The sequence below is a fragment of the Anoplopoma fimbria genome, chromosome 17 (assembly GCF_027596085.1).
Source record: "Anoplopoma fimbria isolate UVic2021 breed Golden Eagle Sablefish chromosome 17, Afim_UVic_2022, whole genome shotgun sequence".
NCBI lineage: Eukaryota > Metazoa > Chordata > Actinopteri > Perciformes > Anoplopomatidae > Anoplopoma > Anoplopoma fimbria.
This window is the reverse complement of record NC_072465.1, coordinates 30,670,162-30,694,733: the sequence shown is the minus strand read 5'-3', so window position 1 is coordinate 30,694,733 and position 24,572 is coordinate 30,670,162. Positions and strand designations below refer to the sequence as shown.

The 24,572-nt window shown below is 39.6% G+C and overlaps 1 protein-coding gene across 1 annotated transcript in view; it reads right to left on the bottom strand.

The window, feature by feature from the left end:
- The window catches only part of chd6 (chromodomain helicase DNA binding protein 6), a 67,656-nt gene that overhangs the window by 41,751 nt on the left and 1,333 nt on the right, over window positions 1-24,572 (bottom strand). Inside the window, 2 exon segments of the mRNA XM_054617780.1 lie at window positions 356-968; window positions 14,080-14,128. Coding sequence (XP_054473755.1) covers window positions 356-968; window positions 14,080-14,109 — 643 coding nt within the window. The 5' untranslated portion in view covers window positions 14,110-14,128.

Here is a 24,572-nt window from a genome sequence, read left to right as displayed (position 1 = left end):
CATAAACATATAAACGTTGGTAACCTATCAGATATATTGATCGTCTGTACCTTCATAAACATATAAACGTTGGTAACCTATCAGATATATTGATCTATTGATCGTCTGTACCTTCATAAACATATAAACGTTGGTAACCTATCAGATATATTGATCTATTGATCGTCTGTACCTTCATAAACATATAAACGTTGGTAACCTATCAGATATATTGATCTATTGATCGTCTGTACCTTCATAAACATATAAACGTTGGTAACCTATCAGATATATTGATCTATTGATCGTCTGTACCTTCATAAACATATAAACGTTGGTAACCTATCAGATATATTGATCTATTGATCGTCTGTACCGTGGCTGGGGGGAGCAGGAGGAAGGACCTTGACCTTCGGTTTCCTTCCTCTCTTTCCAGGAACCTTGACAGGAAGTGGAATCGGTTTCCCTCCTGCCACCTTCTTCAGCTCCTTCCTGGCCTCCTTCCCTTTGCTCCTTCGCTCCTTGTGCTCCTTTCCTTCCTTAGGCTCCTTGCTGCTCCTCCTCAGTGTGACGGCCATCGCCTCCTTCTCCTCCTTCCGTTTCTTTGGTTTGCTGCTCTCCCTCTCCTCCCCCTCCCCTCCCCCTCTCTCACGTTCTCTCTTGTCCTTTTTCTTCCGTTTCTTCTTCACCCTCCCTCCTCCTCCTCCATCATCCTCCTCGCTCAGGGAGGAAGGAGGTCTCGGGGCTCCTCCGGAGTGCTTGGCGGCGTTGGCCCCGGCCACCGCGTTGTGATTGGATGTCGCCGTGCTGCCCACGGGGCTGAGGAGGCGGAGCTGGTCCTTTGAGCCCACGACCAGGTGGCCCCGGAGGATTGTGGGAACGGTTTGTGCGTTACTCTTTTGGTCCGAGGCGGAGGAGGAGGCTGCAGAGGAGGAGGAGGAGGTGGAGGAGGCCGGAGGAGGCGTGTGCTTCAGGACACCAGTGAACATCTGAAAAACAAAGATGTGTCATAAATCATGTTTACTCTGATTCTCCTCTTTTATCATGTTGAGCTACTGTCAACACTTCCTGCTCACATGTTTCACAATAAAGCCGTCCCTCTACTGAGGACTTTTAATGTGAAACATCTGAAGAAAGTGTTGACTTTCTCTGAGAGGTTCAACACTGACCGAAAAAATATCTGTTATCTATTAGAGACATAAATCATCCTTTCTGTTAAAGAGAGACTCAGAGAATCAGAGTGGTGATTATCACTCACAGTACTATGGTTATTATTATTATTACTATGATTATTATTATCATTATGATTATTATTACTACTATTATGATGATTTTACTATTATTATTATAAGTACTATGATTATTATTACTATTATGATTATTATTACTATTATGATGATTTTACGATTTTTATTATTACTATTATTATTATTATGATTATTATTACTATTATTATTATTACTATTATTATGATGATTTTACTATTATTATGATTATTATTATTATTACTATTATTATGATTATTACTATTATTATGATTATTATTTTACTATTATTATTATAATTTTACTATTATTATTATTTTACTATTATTACTATTATTATCATGATTAATATTACTATTATTACTATTATTATGATGATTTTACTATTATTATGATTATTATGATTATTATTACTGTTATTATTATTACTATTATTATTATTTTACTATTATTATTATTATTAGTACTATGATTATTATTATGATTATTATTACTATTATTATGATGATTTTACTATTATTATTTTACTATTATTATTATTTTACTATTATTATTATAATTTTACTATTATTATTATTATTATTATTATTATTATTATTATTATTATTATGTGGAGAACAAACTGTAGCGTTTACCAGCTGAGGAACCAGAACAGAGAACAACCAGAGATGATATCTGGACTACAGAACACTGATGGTAGATGTGGTTCCTTTAACACATTAAACAACATTCAGGTGTGAAGCAGAGCTGAAGATGTGCCGGATATTATATATATATATATATATATATATATATATATATATAATATATATATATAAATATTATGTAATATTAATCTGCTGTATGCATTAATATTCATGATTAGTAGGTGCATCAGAGAGGAGTTCAGCTCACTTTCCTCTACGAAAGGACAGAGTGAGAGTAACAAAGCTGATTCATAATCAGCAGTATTGATCTCCATGGTTGATCTCTGAAGGGAACCCGTCTCCGCTCAGGAAGGTGAGCCATTAAACACCACCAGGGAGGAGGTGTGAGGCTGGCGTCTTGCTCAAGAGCACTTAGGGCAGATGTTTTAAACACAAAAGCTGGAAAGGGAATCATAAAACACCCTGAGGATCAAAGAGAAATGATTTCATCTCCAAGTATCTGATTTATTATGAGCCAGGACCACCACCTCCACCACGGCAAGGAAAGAAACTGCCACCATTGATACTGAGCGAGGATACGCTGCAGTTCAGAGACGGTTTATAGAGTTCATCTGCTGCACATGAGCACGTTTACATTATGGGATGTATGAGCCTTAAAGGAACCGACACATTATGGGATGTATGAGCTTTAGTGGACCGACACATTATGGGATGTATCTGTACTCTGCAGGGATCCTGTCCCTGTTAGCTGAAGACCTTCTTACACCTTCTAGCAGCTCAAACTACTATCTAATATACTAACATCTGATGTACTAACATCTGATGTACTAATATCTAATATACTAACATCTAATATACTAACATCTGATGTACTAATATCTAATATACTAACATCTAATATACTAACATCTAATATACTAACATCTAATATACTAACATCTGATGTATACTAACATCTGATATACTAACATCTAATATACTAACATCTAATATACTAACATCTGATGTACTAATATCTAATATACTAACATCTAATATACTAACATCTAATATACTAACATCTAATATACTAACATCTAATATACTAACATCTAATATACTAACATCTGATGTACTAATATCTAATATACTAACATCTGATGTACTAATATCTAATATACTAACATCTGATGTACTAATATCTAATATACTACTATCTAATATACTAACATCTGATGTACTAATATACTAACATCTGATGTACTAATATCTGATGTACTAACATCTAATATACTAACATCTGATGTACTAATATCTAATATACTACTATCTAATATACTAACATCTGATGTACTAATATCTGATGTACTACTATCTAATATACTAACATCTGATCTAATATATGTACTAACATCTAATATACTAACATCTGATGTACTAATATCTAATATACTAACATCTGATGTACTAACATCTGATGTACTAACATCTAATATACTAACATCTGATGTACTAATATCTAATATACTAACATCTGATATACTAACATCTGATGTACTAATATCTAATATACTAACATCTGATGTACTAACATCTAATATACTAACATCTGATGTACTAACATCTAATATACTAACATCTGATGTACTAACATCTAATATACTAATCTATCTGATGTACTAACATCTATACTAACATCTAATATACTAACATCTGATGTACTAACATCTAATATACTAACATCTAATATACTAACATCTGATGTACTAATATCTAATATACTAACATCTGATGTACTAACATCTAATATACTAACATCTGATGTACTAACATCTAATATACTAACATCTGATGTACTAACATCTAATATACTAACATCTGATGTACTAATATCTAATATCTGATGTACTAACATCTAATATACTAACATCTAATATACTAACATCTGATGTACTAACATCTAATATACTAACATCTGATATACTAATATCTAATATACTAACATCTGATGTACTAACATCTTATATACTAATATCTTATATACTAATATACTAACATCTAATATACTAACATCTTATATACTAACATCTGATATCTAATATACTAACATCTAATATACTAACATCTAATATACTAACATCTGATGTACTAATATCTAATATACTAACATCTAATATACTAACATCTGATGTACTAATATCTAATATACTAACATCTGATGTACTAATATCTAATATACTAACATCTGATGTACTAATATCTAATATACTAACATCTGATGTACTAACATCTAATATACTAACATCTGATGTACTAATATCTAATATACTAACATCTGATGTACTAATATCTAATATACTAACATCTGATGTACTAATATCTGATGTACGAACATCTTATATACTAATATCTTATATACTAATATACTAACATCTTATATACTAATATCTTATATACTAATATACTAACATCTAATATACTAACATCTTATATACTAATATCTAATATACTAACATCTTATATACTAACATCTAATATACTAATATCTAATATACTAATATCTAATCACTAGATGTATTATATTTCAGCGTCTCCCTTCATGTTTTCATTCCCACCAGACTTCCCTCAGTGGAATACTCTGATTTTACAGGGTTACAGTTTAGTTTCACACTAAAACACACATCGTTCTGTTCATGTGTTTCAGGCAGGAAGACATTCTTTGTAACGCAGCTCAACCCGTCACAGGACGCTGTTCACTGATTGGCTGCAGGTCACCTGACCCACACGCTGCTGAAAGTTAAGTTAACTTTGACACCTGGTGTTCTCCACAGAGAGAAAAGCATCAAACACCTCCACCTGCAGAACAGGAGGCTCTCTGCACCAACAGGTAACAACAGAGGACGTCTGAGTGAAGGATCCTGATGTAAACATATGAGGACCTGAATGCACCATTAAGTCTTATTGTCATGGAGACAAATCACCAAAATACATGTATCACGTGCAACACTTTATATTAAATGAGACGTTTCAGAGCAAAAGTTCATTTGTTAAATCGTTCTTATATAATCATTATTTGTTGCTGCCTTTACTGGATGAAAAGCTGCTCAAAACAGATGTAGAATATTTGATAAACAAGTCACAATGTTCCAGAAAAAAGGCTCAACATTATCTAACAAACACCTGGAGAACCAATCATCTGTGTGTCTGTGCCAGAAGAACGTGGAGAAATCTCATTTCATCACCTTCACACCCACTAAAGTACAACATAACGCTGCAGCTGTTTTTATGAAACGCTCATAAACCACAGATTATTGATTCAGACTTCATTCACAGGAACAAACAGAACATCAGGTACAGAGCACCAGCGGTCAGTGTTTGATTCTCATCCTGGTCTACAGGCTGCTGGTGGACTCCGAACATCTGGACGTAATGTGAGAGACTTCACGTCAACTGTATGTTTCCATATGTTTCAGTATGTTACCGTGGGTTACCGTGTATATACACATATACATATACATATATACATATATATATATATACATATATATATATATATATATATATATATATATATATATACATATATATATATATATATACACATATATATATATATATATATATATATATATATATATATATATACATATATACATGTATACGTGTATATATATACAGTGGGGGAAATAATTATTTGATCCCTTGCCGATTTTGTAAGTTTGTCCACTGACAAAGAAATGAACGATCTATAATTGTTATGGTAGGTTTATTTTAACAGTGAGAGACAGAATATAAAAAAAATAATCCAGAAAATCACATTATATAAAAGTTATAAATTGATTTGCATTTGATCGAGTGAAATAAGTATTTGATCCCCTAACAAAACATGACTCAGTACTTGGTGGAGAACCGTTGTTGGCAAGCTCAGAGGTCAGACGCTTCTTGTAGTTGGTCACCAGGTTTGAGCTCATCTCAGGAGGGATTTTGGTCCACTCCTCTTTGCAGATCTTCTCCAAATCCTGAAGGTTTCGAGGCTGTCGCTTGGCAACTCTAAGCTTCAGCTCCCTCCACAGATTTCCTATGGGATTAAGGTCCGGAGACTGGCTAGGCCACTCCATGACCTTAATGTGCTTCTTCTTGAGCCACTCCTTTGTTGCCTTGGCCGTATGTTTTGGGTCATTGTCGTGCTGGAAGACCCATCCACGACCCATGTTCAGTGTCCTGGCTGAGGGAAGGAGGTTGTCGCCGTAGATTTCACGGTACATGGCCCCGTCCATCCTCCCCTCGATGCGGTGAAGTCGTCCTGTCCCCTTAGCAGAGAAACACCCCCAAAGCATAATGTTTCCACCTCCATGCTTGACAGTGGGGATGGTGTTCTTGGGGTTATAATCAGCATTTCTCTTCCTCCAAACACGGCGAGTTGAGTTGATGCCAAATAGCTCGATTTTGGTCTCATCTGACCACATTACCTTCTCCCAAGCATACTCTGAATCATTCAGGTGTTCATTGGCAGACTTCAGACGGGCCTGTACATGTGCCTTCTTGAGCAGGGGGACCTTGCAGGCGCTGCAGGATTTTAATCCATTACGGCGTAGTGTGTTACCAATGGTTTTCTTGGTGACTGTGGTCCCAGCTGTCTTGAGATCATTAACAAGTTCCTCCCGTGTAGTTCTGGGCTGATCCCTCACCTTTCTCATGATCATCGATACCCCACGAGGCCAGATCTTGCGTGGAGCCCCAGACTGAGGGCGATTGATGGTCATTTTGTGTTTCTTCCATTTCCGAATAATCGCACCAACAGTTGTCTCCTTCTCACCGAGCTGCTTTCTGATGGTCTTGTAGCCCATTCCAGCCTTGTGCAGGTCTACAGTCTCCCTGACGTCCTTAGACAGCTCTTTGGTCTTGCCCATGGTGGAGAGGTTGGAATCTGATTGATTGATTCTGTGGACAGGTGTCTTTTATACAGGTAATGAATTGAGACAGATGTCTTTCATACAGGTAACGAGTTGAGATTCAGAGTACTTTCTTAAAGTGAAAGGACTAATCTAACCGGTCTGTGGGAGCCAGAATTCTTGCTGGTTGGTAGGGGCTCAAATACGTATTTCACTCAATCAAATGCAAATCAATTTATAACTTTTATATGATGTAATTTTCTGGATTTTTTTTTTATATTTTGTCTCTCACTGTTAAAATAAACCTACCATAACAATTATAGATCGTTCATTTCTTTGTCAGTGGGCAAACTTACAAAATCGGCAAGGGATCAAATAATTATTTCCCCCACTGTGTGTATATATATATATATATATATATATATATATATATATATATATATATATATATATATATATATATATATATATATGTGTATATATGATTTTGCTGTGAAAAAGTATTTGCCCCTTCCTGGTTTCTTATATTTTTGCATATTTGTCACACTTAAATGTTTCAGATCATCAAACAAATTAAAATATTAGACAAAGATAACCCGAGTAAATACAAAATGCAGTTTTTAAATGATGATTTCATTTATTAAGGGAAAAAAGCTATCCAAACCCACCTGGCCCTATGTGAAAAAGTAATTTCCCCCCCTTGATAAATCATGAATGAACTGTGATTAACCACATTATTTGGAAAGCTGAGTTAAATTTCACTAGCCACACCCAGGCCTGATTACTGCCAGACCTGTTGAATCAAGAAATCACTTAAATAGAACCTGTCTGACAAAGTGAAGCAGGCTAAACGATCTCAAAAAGCAACGCATCATGCCGATCTAAAGAAATTCAAGAACAGCTGAGAAACAAAGTAATTGGCATGTATCAGTCTGGAAAGGGTTACAAAGCCATTTCTAAGGCTGTGGGACTCCAGCGAACCACGGTGAGAGCCATTATCCACAAATGGAGAAGACTTGGAACAGTGGTGAAGCTTCCCAGGAGGCCGCCGACCAAAATGACTCCATGAGCCCATCGACGACTCATCCAGGAGGTCATAAAGACCCCAGAACAACATCTAAAGAACTGCAGGCCTCACTGGCCTCAGGTAAGGTCAGTGTTCATGATTCAACAATAAGAAAGAGACCGGGCAAAAATGGCATCCATGGGAGAGTTCCAAGGCGAACGCCACTGCCGACCAAAGAACACAAAGGCTCGTCTCACATTTGCCAAAAAACATCTTGATGATCCCCAAGACTTTTGTGGACTGACCAGACAAAAGTTGAACTTTTTGAAGGTGTGCGTCCCGTTACATCTGGCATAAAACTAACCCAGCATTTCATAAAAAAAAAAAAAACACACCAGCAAGTCCACCTCTGAATGGCTCAAAAAACCCAAAATGAAGGGTTTGGAGAGGCCTAGTCAAAGTCCGGACTTAAGTCTGATTGAGATGCTGTGGCAGGACCTTAAACAAGCCGTTTATGCTCAAACCATCCAATGTGGCTGAATGAAAACAATTCTGCAAAGACGAGTGGGCCAAAGTTCCTCCACAGCGATGTGAAAGACTCACTGCCAGTTATCACAAACGCTTGATTGCAGTTGTTGCCGCCAAGGGTGGCCCAACCAGTTATTAGGTTGAGGGGGCAATTACTTTTTCACATAGGGGCAGGTAGGTTTGGATAGCTTTTCTCCCTTAATAAATTAAATCATTTAAAAACTGCATTTTGTATTTACTCTGGTTATATTTGTCTAATATAAAAATTAGTTTGATGATCTGAAACATTTAAGTGTGACAAATATGCAAAAAAAAAAAAAAAAAAAAATCAGGAAGGGGGCAAATACTTTTTCACAGCACTGTATATATATATATATATATATATATATATATATATATATATATATATATATATATATATATATATATATATATATATATATATATATACATATATATATATATATATATATATGTATATATATATATATATATATATATATATATATATATATATATATATATATATATATATATATATATATATATATACACATATATATATATATATATATATATATATATATATATATATATATATATATATATATATATATATATATGTGTATATATATATATATATATATATATATACATATATATATATATATATATGTGTATATATATATATATATATATATATATATATATACATATATATATATATATATATATATATATATATATATATATATATATATATATATATATATATATATATATATATATATACATATATATATGTATATATATATGTATATATATATATATGTGTGTATATATATATACATATATATACACACATCGAGACAGGCAGACGGAAAGACATTTGGGAGCCAGTGGCAACGAAGGGGTTACCATGGTGACCACATGTTTTCGTCCGGCTCCCCGCAGCTTTGGCGCGGAGAGCCAGTTTCCATGGTAACTGCTCTGATCCCCCCCCACAAACCCACTGGCTCTGAGGCCGATGCGCTGGATGTGCGTGACTGAGTGATGCATTGACATGATTCCTCAGTCTGGAGGAGCATCGTCCTCACATGAAACATGGAGACACATCTGTCTGACCGTCTGTCTGTCTGTCTGTCTGTCTGTCTGACCGTCTGTCTGTCTGTCTGTCTGTCTGTCTGTCTGTCTGTCTGTCTGTATGGAAGAGAAACCCTGAAGGTGAAGTGTAAATAGATCTGTAAATAAATATGAACCTCAGTCATCAGTAGAGACTAACGATGGTTCATCACAGACTCATCTGCACATCATCTCTGGACAACAGTCCAACGACCTGTCCACTATCAAACTGGCTCTGTTCGTCACTCATTGATCAGCTGTCCTACAGTTTATTATTATATTATTGGTGATCTATGTTTAGTGATGTGAGATCCGTCATGTGTTGAATGTCTGTATTTCACTCCCTCAGGTCAGATGTGAGGGAGGCTCCACGTTAACGCTGACCAGAGGAGAGTGACCTCCGTGTTCATGGAGGTGAAAACACATCACCAGCAGGAGGAGAGCTAGTAACGTTAGCTGTTAGCATAGCAACATTAGGTCTATTGTATTCTATTCTATTATGAAGCATTCTCATCATCCTGTTCACATTAATCAATAACCACAGTGAGCTCTCCCACCAACACTGTTGATAACTAACGGCTAACGCTAACGGAGGTTACGTTCAGTTACCCTGTGGTGCGTTCAAGCTCCAAACAGGTGAGTATTGTTGAAGGTAAATTATAACGTTATCATGATGTGTTCAATGTAATCTGTAAAATGTAGTGTTGGTGATGAACTAGAAGAAATCCAGTAGTTTGAAGGAGATGTTTTCATCCATCCATCTTCCGAATATCCAGTTAAAATATAAAATAGATATAAAGATGAATTATGATGTTTAACTTCCTAACACTAGCTCTAAGATTATAACACATCATTAAAACTATTAATGAAGAGATCTGTTTTAATTAATAAAGATACAATCTGTTATTTCCTTATTCGATTTGAGTGATTTCATGACGAAAGAAAACACTCTAAACAACTATAACAAAGTTATAACAACTATAACATTTAGTATTTTGATGGTTACTGACTTCAGAGTTGAAATGATTTTTGGACGTTGATGAAAAATAAATATTCTGGATCCTTGTAGACCAGCTGATATATTTAAACATCAAAGATCTGTATCTGACAATATGGATCATCAATGATCGGCAAAAAACCTGATCAGGGATCAATAAAAGTTAGATTTGCTCCTTTTGTCTTAGTGCTGATCTGCTCCTCTTGTCAGGACTCACCTGATCTTACTTTCAACCATCTTATACACCCTGTTATCACCAGCAGGGTTCTCATTGGTCTGAACAGATGAAGTAGGTCACTTCCTCTAAACGGGTCACAGCAGTCGCTGCTCGCCAGCTAGGTCACATGATCACCACGCCTCAAACCTCACCTGAACACTCACTGCTCTGACTGAAGGTCAGAGGTCAGATCGTCTACTCATTCTGATCCATGACCTTCATCTTATGACCACTCAGTGAAGGTCATCTCCCAACGTCCAATCAGACGGCTCCGTTCCCTCTCCAGCTGTGTAGAGACGGACTGGAGGATGATTCTGGTTGGTGTGTTTACGGATCTGTTCTACTTCCTGTTCCCCTTCAGACGGACGTTATACAGATGCAGAGAGAAAGCAGAAAGGCTCTCTCTCTTACTGATCCTTTGTTTTCTCCTTAGTTTCCTCTCCCTGACATGCAGACATGCAGACGTTCTGCTCGTTACCTTTGATAACGATTCCTCTCAGCTGACGCTCGTTAGAACAGAAACTCTCCACCTGCTGCAGCAGAAACACACACGCAGCTACAGGTAACCTACAAGCTAAAATTAGCCGCTGAGCTAACTCAGGCTCAGTAATGAATCTGAGCCAAACAGCCACCATCCGTCTCCACGACGACAAAGACACTACAGCCCCCCAACCCACACACCACACACACACACACACACACACATCATGTCATGGTTGAATGTGCTTACATGACTGACTACACATGTACGCACACACACACTCCCACTATGATACTGCACGGCTCAATGTGCTGACATGGATGACTACATACACATACACGGCTTAATCACACGCACACGCACACACACGCTTCACGGGTTAATGTGCTGACATGGATGACTACATGCATAAAAAACACATAAAACACACACACAGTCTGACATGGACACACACACACACACAAAAACACACACAAAACACACACACACACTGCAAACACACACACACACACACACACACACACACACACACACACAGTAAAGTGCTGCAGTGTAGCAGAGGAGTAAAGCCGACAGAACACAGCTGAGGGAAGCTGCCTGCGATCACACTGCCTCTGGATCAATAACACACACACACACACACACACACACACACACACACACACACACACACACACACACACACACACACACACACACACACACACACACACACACACACACACACACACTGTCACAAATATAGACTGTGAGCGCTGCAGTCTCCTCGATGCTGCTGCTTCCTCTCACTGCTACAACAGCTAGCAGGGGCTAACACTGATGCTAAGCTAACAGGAGCACCACAGTAACGTTAGCACCTCCTCCTCCTCCTCCTCCTCCTCTGTGACAGTGTGTCTCAGACATCAGTGTCTCTACTCATCTCTCTGTTGTTTCCAGATGTGTCAGGCAGACAAACAGATACTGACGCTCCATCAGTGCATCAGGGAGAACTCTTCAGCTCCCATCAGAACAAGAGCTGATAGAACCTGCTGATAGAACCAGCTGATAGAACCAGCTGATAGAACCTGGTAGAACCAGCTGATAGAACCTGGTAGAACCTGGTAGAACCTGGTAGAACCAGCTGATAGAACCTGTAAACCAAACTGCATGTATTATTATATTTAGTGGTGATTCGTTTCCTGTGCTGGGACGATACAATAAATAGAATCATGTGAAGAGGAAGTGATCAATGCAACCAGTATTTAAGTTAATATAAACTCACTTTAACCTGCTATATGAATGATGAGTCACACTCATTAAAGACGAATCACTAAAGTATATCTATATTTAGAGGACCAGATTTCCTTGAACCAGGTTTAAGAAAGACATCTGCTAACGATGCTAACGATGTAGATGTTTAGAAGGTCAGGTTTACCATGTTCAACATCGTAGCTTAGCATGTTAGCACAATAACATTACATAAATACAAAGTACAGCTGATGAATTAGTTTTGCAGATATTTCATAAACCAAATTATAATAATTAATGGAGAACATCCATTTAACATCCATTGGGGCGGCTGTGGCACATGAGGTAGAGCGCTTGTCCCGTAACCACAAGGTTGGTGGTTCAAACCCCTCTACAGACAACATGCCGAGGTGTCCTTGAGCAAGACACCTAACCCCAAGTTGCTCCCCGGGCGCTTCATTGCAGCCCACTGCTCCTCCGGGATGGTTAAATGCAGAGAAATAATTTCCCCATTGTGGGACTAATAAAGGATTGATTATTATTATTATTATTATTATTAAGCTGATGACCAGTAGAACACTCCTCTGGCTCTGTTACGCCATGAAGACAACGTCACAGCCGGTCTAGCAATAACCCGTTAGCTTAGCATGGATCCAGTTTGTCTTAAATACAAACTTTTCTTCAGGCTGCAGTTTACATCTTTTTGTTCTTGTTCCCATGGAGACCATTAGTGTTCATTCTGCTGGTGTGACCACACAACACATTCACTGCTGCTGAAGAACCTTTATCTCCTGTCCAGAGACGCGTGAGCACCGGGGTGAAGATGGAGAACGCCAACGAGAGGAGGAGGCGCAGCAGAGAGAGAGGAGGCCCTGCAGAGAGGAGGCGCTGCAGAGAGAGAGGAGGCGCTGCAGAGAGGAGGCGCTGCAGAGAGAGAGGAGGCGCTGCAGAGAGAGAGGAGGCCCTGCAGAGAGGAGGCGCTGCAGAGAGGAGGCCTGCAGAGAGGAGGCGCTGCAGAGAGGAGGCCCTGCAGAGAGGAGGCGCTGCAGAGAGGAGGCCTGCAGAGAGGAGGCGCTGCAGAGAGGAGGCCTGCAGAGAGGAGGCGCTGCAGAGAGGAGGCCTGCTGTGTCACCTCCTCCTGAAATAAGTCATGACTCATCACTCTGACTCATGAATATTACAAACAGAGAGCCATCATGGAAACACAACGAGGAGGAGGAGCGCTCACACAACCCTACAGGACTGAACCTCCTCCATTCCTTTCCTCCCCGAGGAGGAGACGTGAGGAGAGAGGAGTCAAGGAGACAACGATTAATAGAATGAGACATGGATGTCTCAGAGCCGCCGTTTTAAGGAGACGCCCATTAAATAATTAACCAGCTTAGTTATGTGGAGGAGTTTTATCATCTCACTCAGATCAGTTGCTCCTCTCTCCTCCGTCCTCTCTCCTCTTTCCTGTCTCCTCTCTCCTTCCTGGATTCAACACTGAAGGGTCCATTCAGCAGTAAACACAGGACACAACAGGAAGTGATGTCATCAGCCTCAGAGACGTTAAAGAGGAGTTTCAAATGTTTCACTAAACACACGAGAGACTGCTGAGGTCTTTATGAACCACCTACTGTGTGTGTGTGTGTGTGTGTGTGTGTGTGTGTGTGTGTGTGTGTGTGTGTGTGTGTGTGTGTGTGTGTGTGTGTGTGTGTGTGTGTGTGTGTGTGTGTGTGTGTGTGCGTCATACACACCTGCTGCTTGTCCTTCTTGTGTATTTTCATCTTCTGTCCTTCACTTCATCTGTGAACACAAACATCATTCACGTCACTGAAGGCTGAACCAGAGTTCATAAAGACGAAGAATAAAACAACTTATTCACTAATATTTATGTTTTGCAGCCATAACTTCTTTAATATTCCAGTAATAAGTTTAGAAGAAGAACTGTTACCAGTAACAAACATTTAGCGCATCAATGGCTTTGAACTGGTGTTACTGGTAAACATGATACTAATATACAACCTGCTGTTTAAAGAGAAAGTAGAAGTGATCTCACTGAACGTTTCTGTTGATGGAGAACTGAACGTGTTCAGACAGAGAGGTGATAAATGTTCAGAAATATGTAATCATCCCGAATCTGAGTGTGTTTCAACAGAGACGAGAGAGGAAACGTGTTTCTGACGCGTTCTGAAAACACAAACTGTTCAGTAAAATCACAGGAATCTCACCAGCTCCTCTCTGGATCTGCTGTTATACTCAGTGTTTGTGTTGTTTAGTGTATTTATGTATTTTACTGTATTGTGTTGAACTGTACTGATTACATTAAGCCATTAAATAACCTGCTAAAGAGGAAAACTAGCTCCATAGATAACTTCATTTACAACGAGGTTAATAAATACACACAAACACACGCACACACAAATACACACTCACAGGTACAAATACACACTCACAGGTACAAATACACACTCACACACACACAGGTACAAATACACACTCACAGGTACAAATATATACACGCACACACAAATACACACTCACACACACACACACAGGTACAAATACACACTCACAGGTACAAATATATACACACACACACACACACTCTACACATAAGGAGTCATAAAGCTGCTTTAGTGTATTTAGTGTGAAGCTGCTCAGACTGTAACAGACTGAAGATTAGCTGGAGACGTGATGAATGTTTAAAAGTTCATCTTTATATGATTATTAATATTATCTGTCAATGATTTCATCCATCCGGAGCCAATAGATATAAGTAAACTCCACAGTTCTCTAGAACAGAAGTTCATCTCCTTCTCATGAGGATTCCCCGTACGGCTGATATCAGAGTCTCTGGTTCTTCCTGTCTTAAAGCTGCATTCTCTCTGCTGTCCACCAGGGGGCGACTCCTCTGGTTGTATAGAAGTCTATGAGAAAATGACTCTACTTCTCTCTTGATTTATTCCCTCAGTAAACATTGTAAACATGAGTTTATGGTCTCAATCTCTAGTTTCAAGTCTTCTTCAATACAGCATGATGTTCAGTTAGTCAATGATGCTCCATTTAGAGTCAAACAGACCATAAAGCAGGGGATGCTTTAGGGCGGGGCTACACACTGATTGACAGGTCCACACCAGAGACGTATACGGCGTCTCTACGTCGGTCGTAATCGCTTCATGACATCAGTCCACAAACCAATGAGTGACGTTATACAGTCTGTGATATCAACACAGACAGCTGGACGTTATTCCTCTGTGTCTTAGGGAGGTCCAGTGTTTCCTCGGCTAAAGGAGCTAGGAAAGGAAGCAGTGAAGCATTTAGAGAATACAAAGAGCTCTTCTCTTGACTTTAGATACTTCAGGTCATCCCACTCAGCTAAGAACCGGCGCAGTAATAACAAACATGTTCATACATACAATGATCATATTCATTAACAGCTGTGTACCAACAACACCGTATGGATCTCTACTGAGCATGTGCAGCTCTCAGCTGATCAGAAGAGCAGAGGAGTGAGACGTCTCTCTTCTTTACCATCTCTGCTCAGAGAGAGAGAGACAGAGAGAGAGAGAGACACAGAGAGAGACAGAGAGACAGAGAGAGAGAGAGAGAGAGAGAGAGAGAGAGACAGAGAGACAGAGAGAGACAGAGAGAGAGAGAGAGAGACAGAGAGAGAGAGAGAGAGAGAGAGAGAGAGAGAGAGAGAGAGACAGAGAGAGACAGAGAGAGAGAGAGAGAGACAGAGAGAGAGAGAGACAGAGAGAGACAGAGAGACAGAGAGAGAGAGAGAGAGAGAGAGAGACAGAGAGAGACAGAGACACAGAGAGAGACAGAGAGACAGAGAGAGAGAGAGAGAGAGAGAGAGAGAGAGAGAGAGAGAGACAGAGAGAGACAGAGAGAGAGAGAGAGAGAGAGAGAGAGAGAGACAGAGAGAGAGAGAGAGAGAGAGAGAGACAGAGAGACAGAGAGAGAGAGACAGAGAGAGAGACAGAGAGAGACAGAGAGAGAGAGAGAGAGAGAGAGAGAGAGACAGAGAGAGAGAGAGAGACAGAGAGAGAGAGAGACAGAGAGAGACAGAGAGAGAGAGAGAGAGAGAGACAGAGAGAGAGAGAGAGAGAGACAGAGAGAGAGAGAGAGACAGAGAGAGAGAGAGAGACAGAGAGAGAGAGAGAGAGAGAGAGAGAGAGAGAGAGAGAGAGAGAGAGAGAGAGAGAGAGAGAGAGAGAGACAGAGAGAGACGCGTGTTGTTGTTGTTGTTGTTGTTGTTGTTGTTCAGTCAGCTGATGAATGATAACGTGATGATGTCATATCTGTACATTTGGACTCCCTGATGTATCGGAGACGCTCTGTTACCAGAACATCTCTAGACCCAGTTCTGCCGTCTCCATCTGTCTCCACCATATGTCCATCTGTCTCCACATGTCTCCATCTGTCTCCACCTGTCTGCACCACCTAAACATCTGTCCACCGTGAGGACGGCTCCTCCTCCTCTCTCACTGAGTTTCCTCCATCTTTAGCTCTCTGATGTGGTGTAAACATGAAACAGACTCCGTCAGGAAGAAGAACTCTCTGAAGATGAACTCACTCTTTCCTTTAAAGTGAACTGAGTCCACAAAAAGCTCCAACCAAACGTAAACAAACAGAGTCCAGCCTCTCCCACGTTTATGGACTGTACCTGAAGGGGACACGGCTACACCTAAGGAATACAGGTCATCTACAAATGTAATGATTCATTTAATGACCAATTTATTGATTATTATCAAGTTTGCTTTTTAAATTCTTGTAAAATATCACAATAATTAACTGAAAATCAATAATATAAAGTGTCAGGTTAATATTTAAATCATCTCCTCATAGAACCAAACAAACAATAAAACAGTTTAGTCAGAGGTTGATCAGCAGACGTCTCATTCAGAAGGATTCATTCATCACTTCATGTCAGAGAAACCTTTATCCTGAAATAGAAATGTGTCTCATGAAACAGTCAGAACGGCTGGAGTTCCTCTCTGCAGCAATAGTTCAGATAAATGTTACAACAGTCTGTAACAACGGTCTGTAACCGTCTGTAACCGTCTGTAACAGTCTCTAACAACAGTCTGTAACCGTCTGTAACAACAGTCTGTAACAACAGTCTGTAACCGTCTGTAACAACAGTCTGTAACAGTCTGTAACAACACTCTGTTACAGACTGTTGTTACTGTAACAGACTGTCTGTAACAACAGTCAACTGTTGTCTGTAAGACTGTTGTTACAGACTGTTACAGTCTGTAACAACAGTCTGTAACCGTCTGTAACAACAGTCTGTAACCGTCTGTAACAGTCTGTAAACAGTCTGTAACAGTCTGTAACAACAGTCTGTAACAGTCTGTAACAGTCTGTAAACAGTCTGTAACAGTCTGTAACCGTCTGTAACAACAGTCTGTAACCGTCTGTAACAACAGTCTGTAACAGTCTGTAACAACAGTCTGTAACAGTCTGTAAACAGTCTGTAACCGTCTGTAACAACAGTCTGTCTGTATCACGTTTGTCCAGTTTCTCTCTGGACCAGGAGGACGAGCGGTTCAACTCCAGATCCCTGAAGCGTGTGACCTACATCCAACTTTAACTCTGATGTTCAGCATCCAAATGTGTCTGCATGGACTCCATCAGACACTAGAGTGACACAAAAGTGACACAAGAGTGACACAAGAGTTACACAGGAGTGACAAAGGAGTGACACAGGAGTGACACAAGAGTGACGGGTAAAGACAGAAAACATACGAGACGTTATTCTGCACATTCATGAAGCTCCATCAGAACGCTGCAGAACCCAAACACATCTGTTAGAACCGGTTTACTTACGGTTCTGTTCTCTACAGCAGGAGAACACTACACTGACATGTTTATTGTTCTTATTAAAATACATATACATATTGTGAATGTTCCACTAATGTTCCCGTTTACATGCAGCCGTTAATGTTCTAATGAACTGAGTGGAGATCAAAGGAGCTCTGCTGACGGACAGACAGCTGATCTGATAGGACGATGACCACGAGACAGGAGGCGGAGCCAGGACGGTCCTCTGGAGGCGGAGCCGTGTGACGCATCGTCTGAGTATAAGAGAACCGGTGTGAAAACGGGTCAGCATCAGACCCGCGTCACTTCCTCTGCTGTTGCCATAGAGACACCGGAGGACTCAGTGCACTTAGTCAGTCAATCAGTTTAACAAACTAATCTATTGATTAATGTTCATAATAATAATAATTCAGATGAAATCATTAATCATTACTGGCTAAAAAGAAAATTCACGTTACAAACTAAATACCAAATATTTTCTGAGGATTTTATGTTTAATATCATTGAGAAAAGGATATATTTGAGTTTATGATTGTTGTTCTGAAAAAATAAATAAGCCAATTCAAGATTTCACTTTCCTGAAAAACCTTTAACCAAGAAAATAATAATTTGATTTATCAATAATGTCATTATATTTTACCATTATTCTTTAATGAACCTCCTCCGTCTCCCTCATTGAACCCGGTCACCACTGAAACCTTTAGTTACTAAACACAGACGACAGGTAACTACAGGTAATGAGGTCTCTCTCTTTTATTGATTCATCTGAAGATAATAATCCTGGACCTCACATTCATAAAGGAGCTTCATTTAATCTGTAAGACAACTTTTTCCCTGAACTGGATAATCAGTATTTTACTGAAGTACTTTAGATCGTTATATATATATATATATATATATATATATATATACATGTGTAAGCTTAGTTTTACTCTCCGCGGTGAAGCCAGCATTCGGTTGAGCACTTCTGAACTTTTGTAACGTGGTGTGTGATCACGTGACCGTCACAAATGATGAACTGATAAAAACATATCAGGGTTTATAGGGGATTACACTAAACGATCCATCGTTTCTAGTCTTTAAATCTACATGAGTAAATATTTATCAGTCAAATCAAATAGTTTACAGGATACTTAATCTTTGTTTCTTTATGAGATATTTTACTTCTGTCTTTACAGGGTTTGTATGAAGACAAAGTAGTCTATGAATATGAGATTATAGATATTATAACCCCTCCTCTAAGTGTTGGTTGGTTTATGTTCATGTCTCTGAGTTACACTCGTTATCTTCTTGGTTCTTTTTGGTTGTTGTGAACCTGTAATGACATGATGCAGCATGTTCCTCATGACTTCACCACATACTTGAAGCCGTTCATGTGAAGCATTAATAAAGTGTATTATCTATAAAACAAACCGCCTCACGTTGTGAAGCTCTGAGAAGAACCCTGAGGAGCAACGAGTGTTTGAAGGCTTTCCTCTCATCTTCTTGAGATCAACTAGATCCAGGAAACACGTGTCGTTAAAGCCAATCAGCGTTGAGATTCTCCTCCTGTCATCAGTGATGTCATGACGTTGTTGAATCAGAAAATAGAGTTAATAAATAAATGATCAGTGTGTGTTCTCCCAGATCTCTATGATCCCTCATATTGGTACACAAACTATAAGTATAAATATATACGGTACTAACAATAACCACGCTGCTGTATTCATGTCTATATGACGTTATTCTGAGTGTGGATGGAGCAGCTACAATGTTAGCTTAGCATCGACCAAACCAAACTCCATTCAGAAAACATTTTAAACGTTGTTTTCTTGTCGTCTTGCAGACAGAAATAACAAAACATGAATTCAGACTTTTTATAAATCAGCATCATTATGTTGTTATTTCAGCTAAATCAGTTTATTATATATATATATATATATATATTGTGTTCATACAGATGTAGTAAGCCGTGTGTCTCACTAGACACAGAGAAAACTCAGGATGACGTTGTATATAATATTTCAGTTATTGTGGACTCGTTACTGGTTTTTACTGCTTATTTATAAGACTTGTTTTGATCTTGTTTTTTTGTTTTTTTACTATGTCTCTTGTTTGCACTATACCCTATGGATGATCTTATCTTATCTTATCTTATGAACCAGACAGCATTTAGTTTACAGGATATCTGGGACTTCCAGAACAAACACAAATCAGAAATAGTGGATATTTCCTCCATATCAATGGCTTAGTTGATAGCGGTTGCCATGGAGATAAGCCCCTCCTCCTCGGCGGCGCGTCTATAAACACAAATGATCCCGAGTGTAAACGTGAAAACTTGCTGTGTTTGTTGTGAACGCAGCATCAAAGTATTTCACATCAGCTGATTCAGATGTTTAAGTTTTGTCCCAAATCCACAAAAAACATCATGAGCAGGATGAAATATCAATATGCTAAAAGGACTTCAGAACTGATCATCTGCAGATCAATAAAACCTGTGAATCCAAACTATAAGTTCTGAAGCTGCAGGTTGAGGTCAGCTCGTGTGTAGTTTCTCCTTCATTAACATTCAGGTTAAATCATCGATTAGACGGAGAACACTGATAGTTATGGTTCCTGTAAAGCTGCTAAATAGTTCATATGGTGTCACTTTGTGTCTCAAACATTACAAAACTGATAAAACATGACGACTCAGCCCTTTATGGTTATAAACCCTCATGAGTTCTATCAGGAGAACAGTTCCATCAGGAGAACAGTTCTATCAGGAGAACAGTTCTATTAGGAGAACAGTTCAGTTCTATCAGGAGAATAGTTCTATCAGGAGAACAGTTCAGTTCTATCAGGAGAACAGTTCAGTTCTATCAGGAGAACAGTTCCATCAGGAGAACAGTTCTATCAGGAGAACAGTTCTATCAGGAGAACAGTTCAGTTCTATCAGGAGAACAGTTCCATCAGGAGAACAGTTATATCAGGAGAACAGTTCAGTTCTATCAGGAGAACAGTTCTATCAGGAGAACAGTTCTATCAGGAGAATAGTTATATCAGGAGAACAGTTCAGTTCTATCAGGAGAACAGTTCTATCAGGAGAACAGTTCTATCAGGAGAACAGTTCCATCAGGAGAACAGTTCTATCAGGAGAACAGTTCTATCAGGAGAACAGTTCTATCAGGAGAACAGTTCTATCAGGAGAACAGTTCTATCAGGAGAACAGTTCAGTTCTATCAGGAGAACAGTTCTATCAGGAGAACAGTTCTATCAGGAGAATAGTTCTATCAGGAGAACAGTTCCATCAGGAGAACAGTTCTATCAGGAGAACAGTTCAGTTCTATCAGGAGAACAGTTCTATTAGGAGAACAGTTCTATCAGGAGAACAGTTCAGTTCTATCAGGAGAACAGTTCCATCAGGAGAACAGTTCAGTTCTATCAGGAGAACAGTTCAGTTCTATCAGGAGAACAGTTCTATCAGGAGAACAGTTCTATCAGGAGAACAGTTCAGTTCTATCAGGAGAACAGTTCTATCAGGAGAACAGTTCTATCAGGAGAACAGTTCAGTTATATCAGGAGAACAGTTCTATCAGGAGAACAGTTCTATCAGGAGAATAGTTCAGTTCTATCAGGAGAACAGTCCAGTTCTATTAGGAGAATAGTTCAGTTCTATTAGGAGAATAGTTCAGTTCTATCAGGAATATAGTTCAGTTCTATCAGGAGAACAGTTCTATCAGGAGAACAGTTCAGTTCTATCAGGAGAACAGTTCTATCAGGAGAACAGTTCTATCAGGAGAATAGTTCAGTTCTATCAGGAGAACAGTTCTATCAGGAGAACAGTTCTATCAGTATCAGGAAACAGTTCATCAGTTCTATCAGGAGAACAGTTATTAGGAGAACAGTTCCATCAGGAGAACAGTTCAGTTCTATCAGGAGAACAGTTCTATCAGGAGAACAGTTCAGTTCTATCAGGAGAACAGTTCTATCAGGAGAACAGTTCTATCAGGAGAACAGTTTCTATTAGGAGAACAGTTCTATCAGGAGAACAGTCCAGTTCTATCAGGAGAACAGTCCAGTTCTATCAGGAGAAATCAGGAGAACAGTTCAGTTCTATCAGGAGAACAGTACTATCAGGAGAACAGTTCCGTTCTATCAGGAGAACAGTACTATCAGGAGAACAGTACAGTTCTATCAGGAGAACAGTCCAGTTCTATCAGGAGAACAGTACTATCAGGAGAGCAGTTCCATCAGGAGAACAGTTCTATCAGGAGAATAGTTCAGTTCTATCAGGAGAACAGTTCTATCAGGAGAACAGTTCTATTAGGAGAACAGTTATATTAGGAGAATAGTTCAGTTCTATCAGGAGAACAGTTCTATCAGGAGAACAGTTCAGTTCTATCAGGAGAACAGTTCTATCAGGAGAACAGTTCTATCAGGAGAACAGTTCTATCAGGAGTACGTTTATGTTAAATAACAATAAACTACATGTCGATCAGTGTGGACACATTAATACGTTTATGTTAAACAATAAACTACATGTTGCATTTAAATGGAACGTTCTGCTGTGAAAGGAGAAAGAACTCCTCCCACCTCACACCTGAAAGCACCTCCTGATGGAGTCACCTTCACTGAACTCAACCACAGCCGTGATGATGTCACAGACACAGTCATGACATCATCACATCTAAGGAGAACAAGAGAGTTCAGCAAGAACGTCTTTAGGAGAACAGGACAAGGAGACAAACATCAGGACAAGGAGAATCAGGTTCTGTCTTTAGTCTGTCAAAGACATCCTAGTAAAAGACAAGAGGAGACAGGACAAGGAGAGAGGACAAGGAGAGAGGACAAGGAGAGAGAGGACAACAAGGAGAGAGAGGACAAGGAGAGAGAGGACAGGACAGATGACATCACACATCTAAGAGGACAAGAGACAAGGAGAGAGAGGACAAGGAGAGACAAGAGGAGAGAGGACAAGGAGACAAGAGGAGAGAGGACAAGGAGACAAGAGGAGAGAGGACAAGGAGACAAGAGGAGAGAGGACAAGGAGACAAGAGGAGAGAGGACAAGGAGACACGAGGAGAGAGGACAAGGAGACAAGAGGAGAGAGGACAAGGAGACAAGAGGAGAGAGGACAAGGAGACACGAGGAGAGAGGACAAGGATACAAGGAGAGAGGAACAAGAGGAGAGAGGACAAGGAGACACGAGGACAAGAGGAGAGAGGACAATAACACAAGAGAAGAGAGGACAAGGAGACACGAGGAGAGAGGACAAGGAGACAAGAGGAGAGAGGACAAGGAGACAAGAGGAGAGAGGACAAGGAGACAAGAGGAGAGAGGACAAGGAGACAAGAGGAGAGAGGACAAGGAGACACGAGGAGAGAGGACAAGGAGACAAGAGGAGAGAGGACAAGGATACAAGAGGAGAGAGGACAAGGATACAAGAGGAGAGAGGACAAGGATACAAGAGGAGAGAGGACAAGGAGACACGAGGACAAGAGGAGAGAGGACAATAACACAAGAGAAGAGAGGACAAGGAGACACGAGGAGAGAGGACAAGGAGACAAGAGGAGAGAGGACAAGGAGACAAGAGGACAAGAGGAGAGAGGACAATAACACAAGAGGAGAGAGGACAAGGAGACAAGAGGAGAGAGGAGAGAGGACAATGAGACAAGAGGAGAGAGGACAATAACACAAGAGGAGAGAGGACAATAACACAAGAGGAGAGAGGACAATAACACAAGAGGAGAGAGGACAAGGAGACAAGAGGAGAGAGGACAAGGAGACAAGAGGAGAGAGGAGAGAGGACAATAACACAAGAGGAGAGAGGACAATAACACAAGAGAAGAGAGGACAATAACACAAGAGGAGAGAGGACAATAACACAAGAGGAGAGAGGACAATAACACAAGAGGAGAGAGGACAAGGAGACAAGAGGAGAGAGGACAATAACACAAGAGGAGAGAGGACAATAACACAAGAGGAGAGAGGACAATAACACAAGAGAGAGGACAATAACACAAGAGGAGAGAGGAGAGAGGACAATAACACAAGAGGAGAGAGGACAAGGAGACAAGAGGAGAGAGGACAATAACACAAGAGGAGAGAGGACAAGGAGACAAGAGGACAAGAGGAGAGAGGACAATAACACAAGAGGAGAGAGGACAAGGAGACAAGAGGACAAGAGGAGAGAGGACAATAACACAAGAGAGGACAAGGAGACAAGAGGAGAGAGGACAATAACACAAGAGGAGAGAGGACAAGGAGACAAGAGGAGAGAGGACAATAACACAAGAGGAGAGAGGACAAGGAGACAAGAGGACAATAACACAAGAGGAGAGAGGACAAGGAGACAAGAGGAGAGAGGAGAGAGGACAATGAGACAAGAGGAGAGAGGACAATAACACAAGAGGAGAGAGGACAAGGAGACAAGAGGAGAGAGGACAAGGAGACA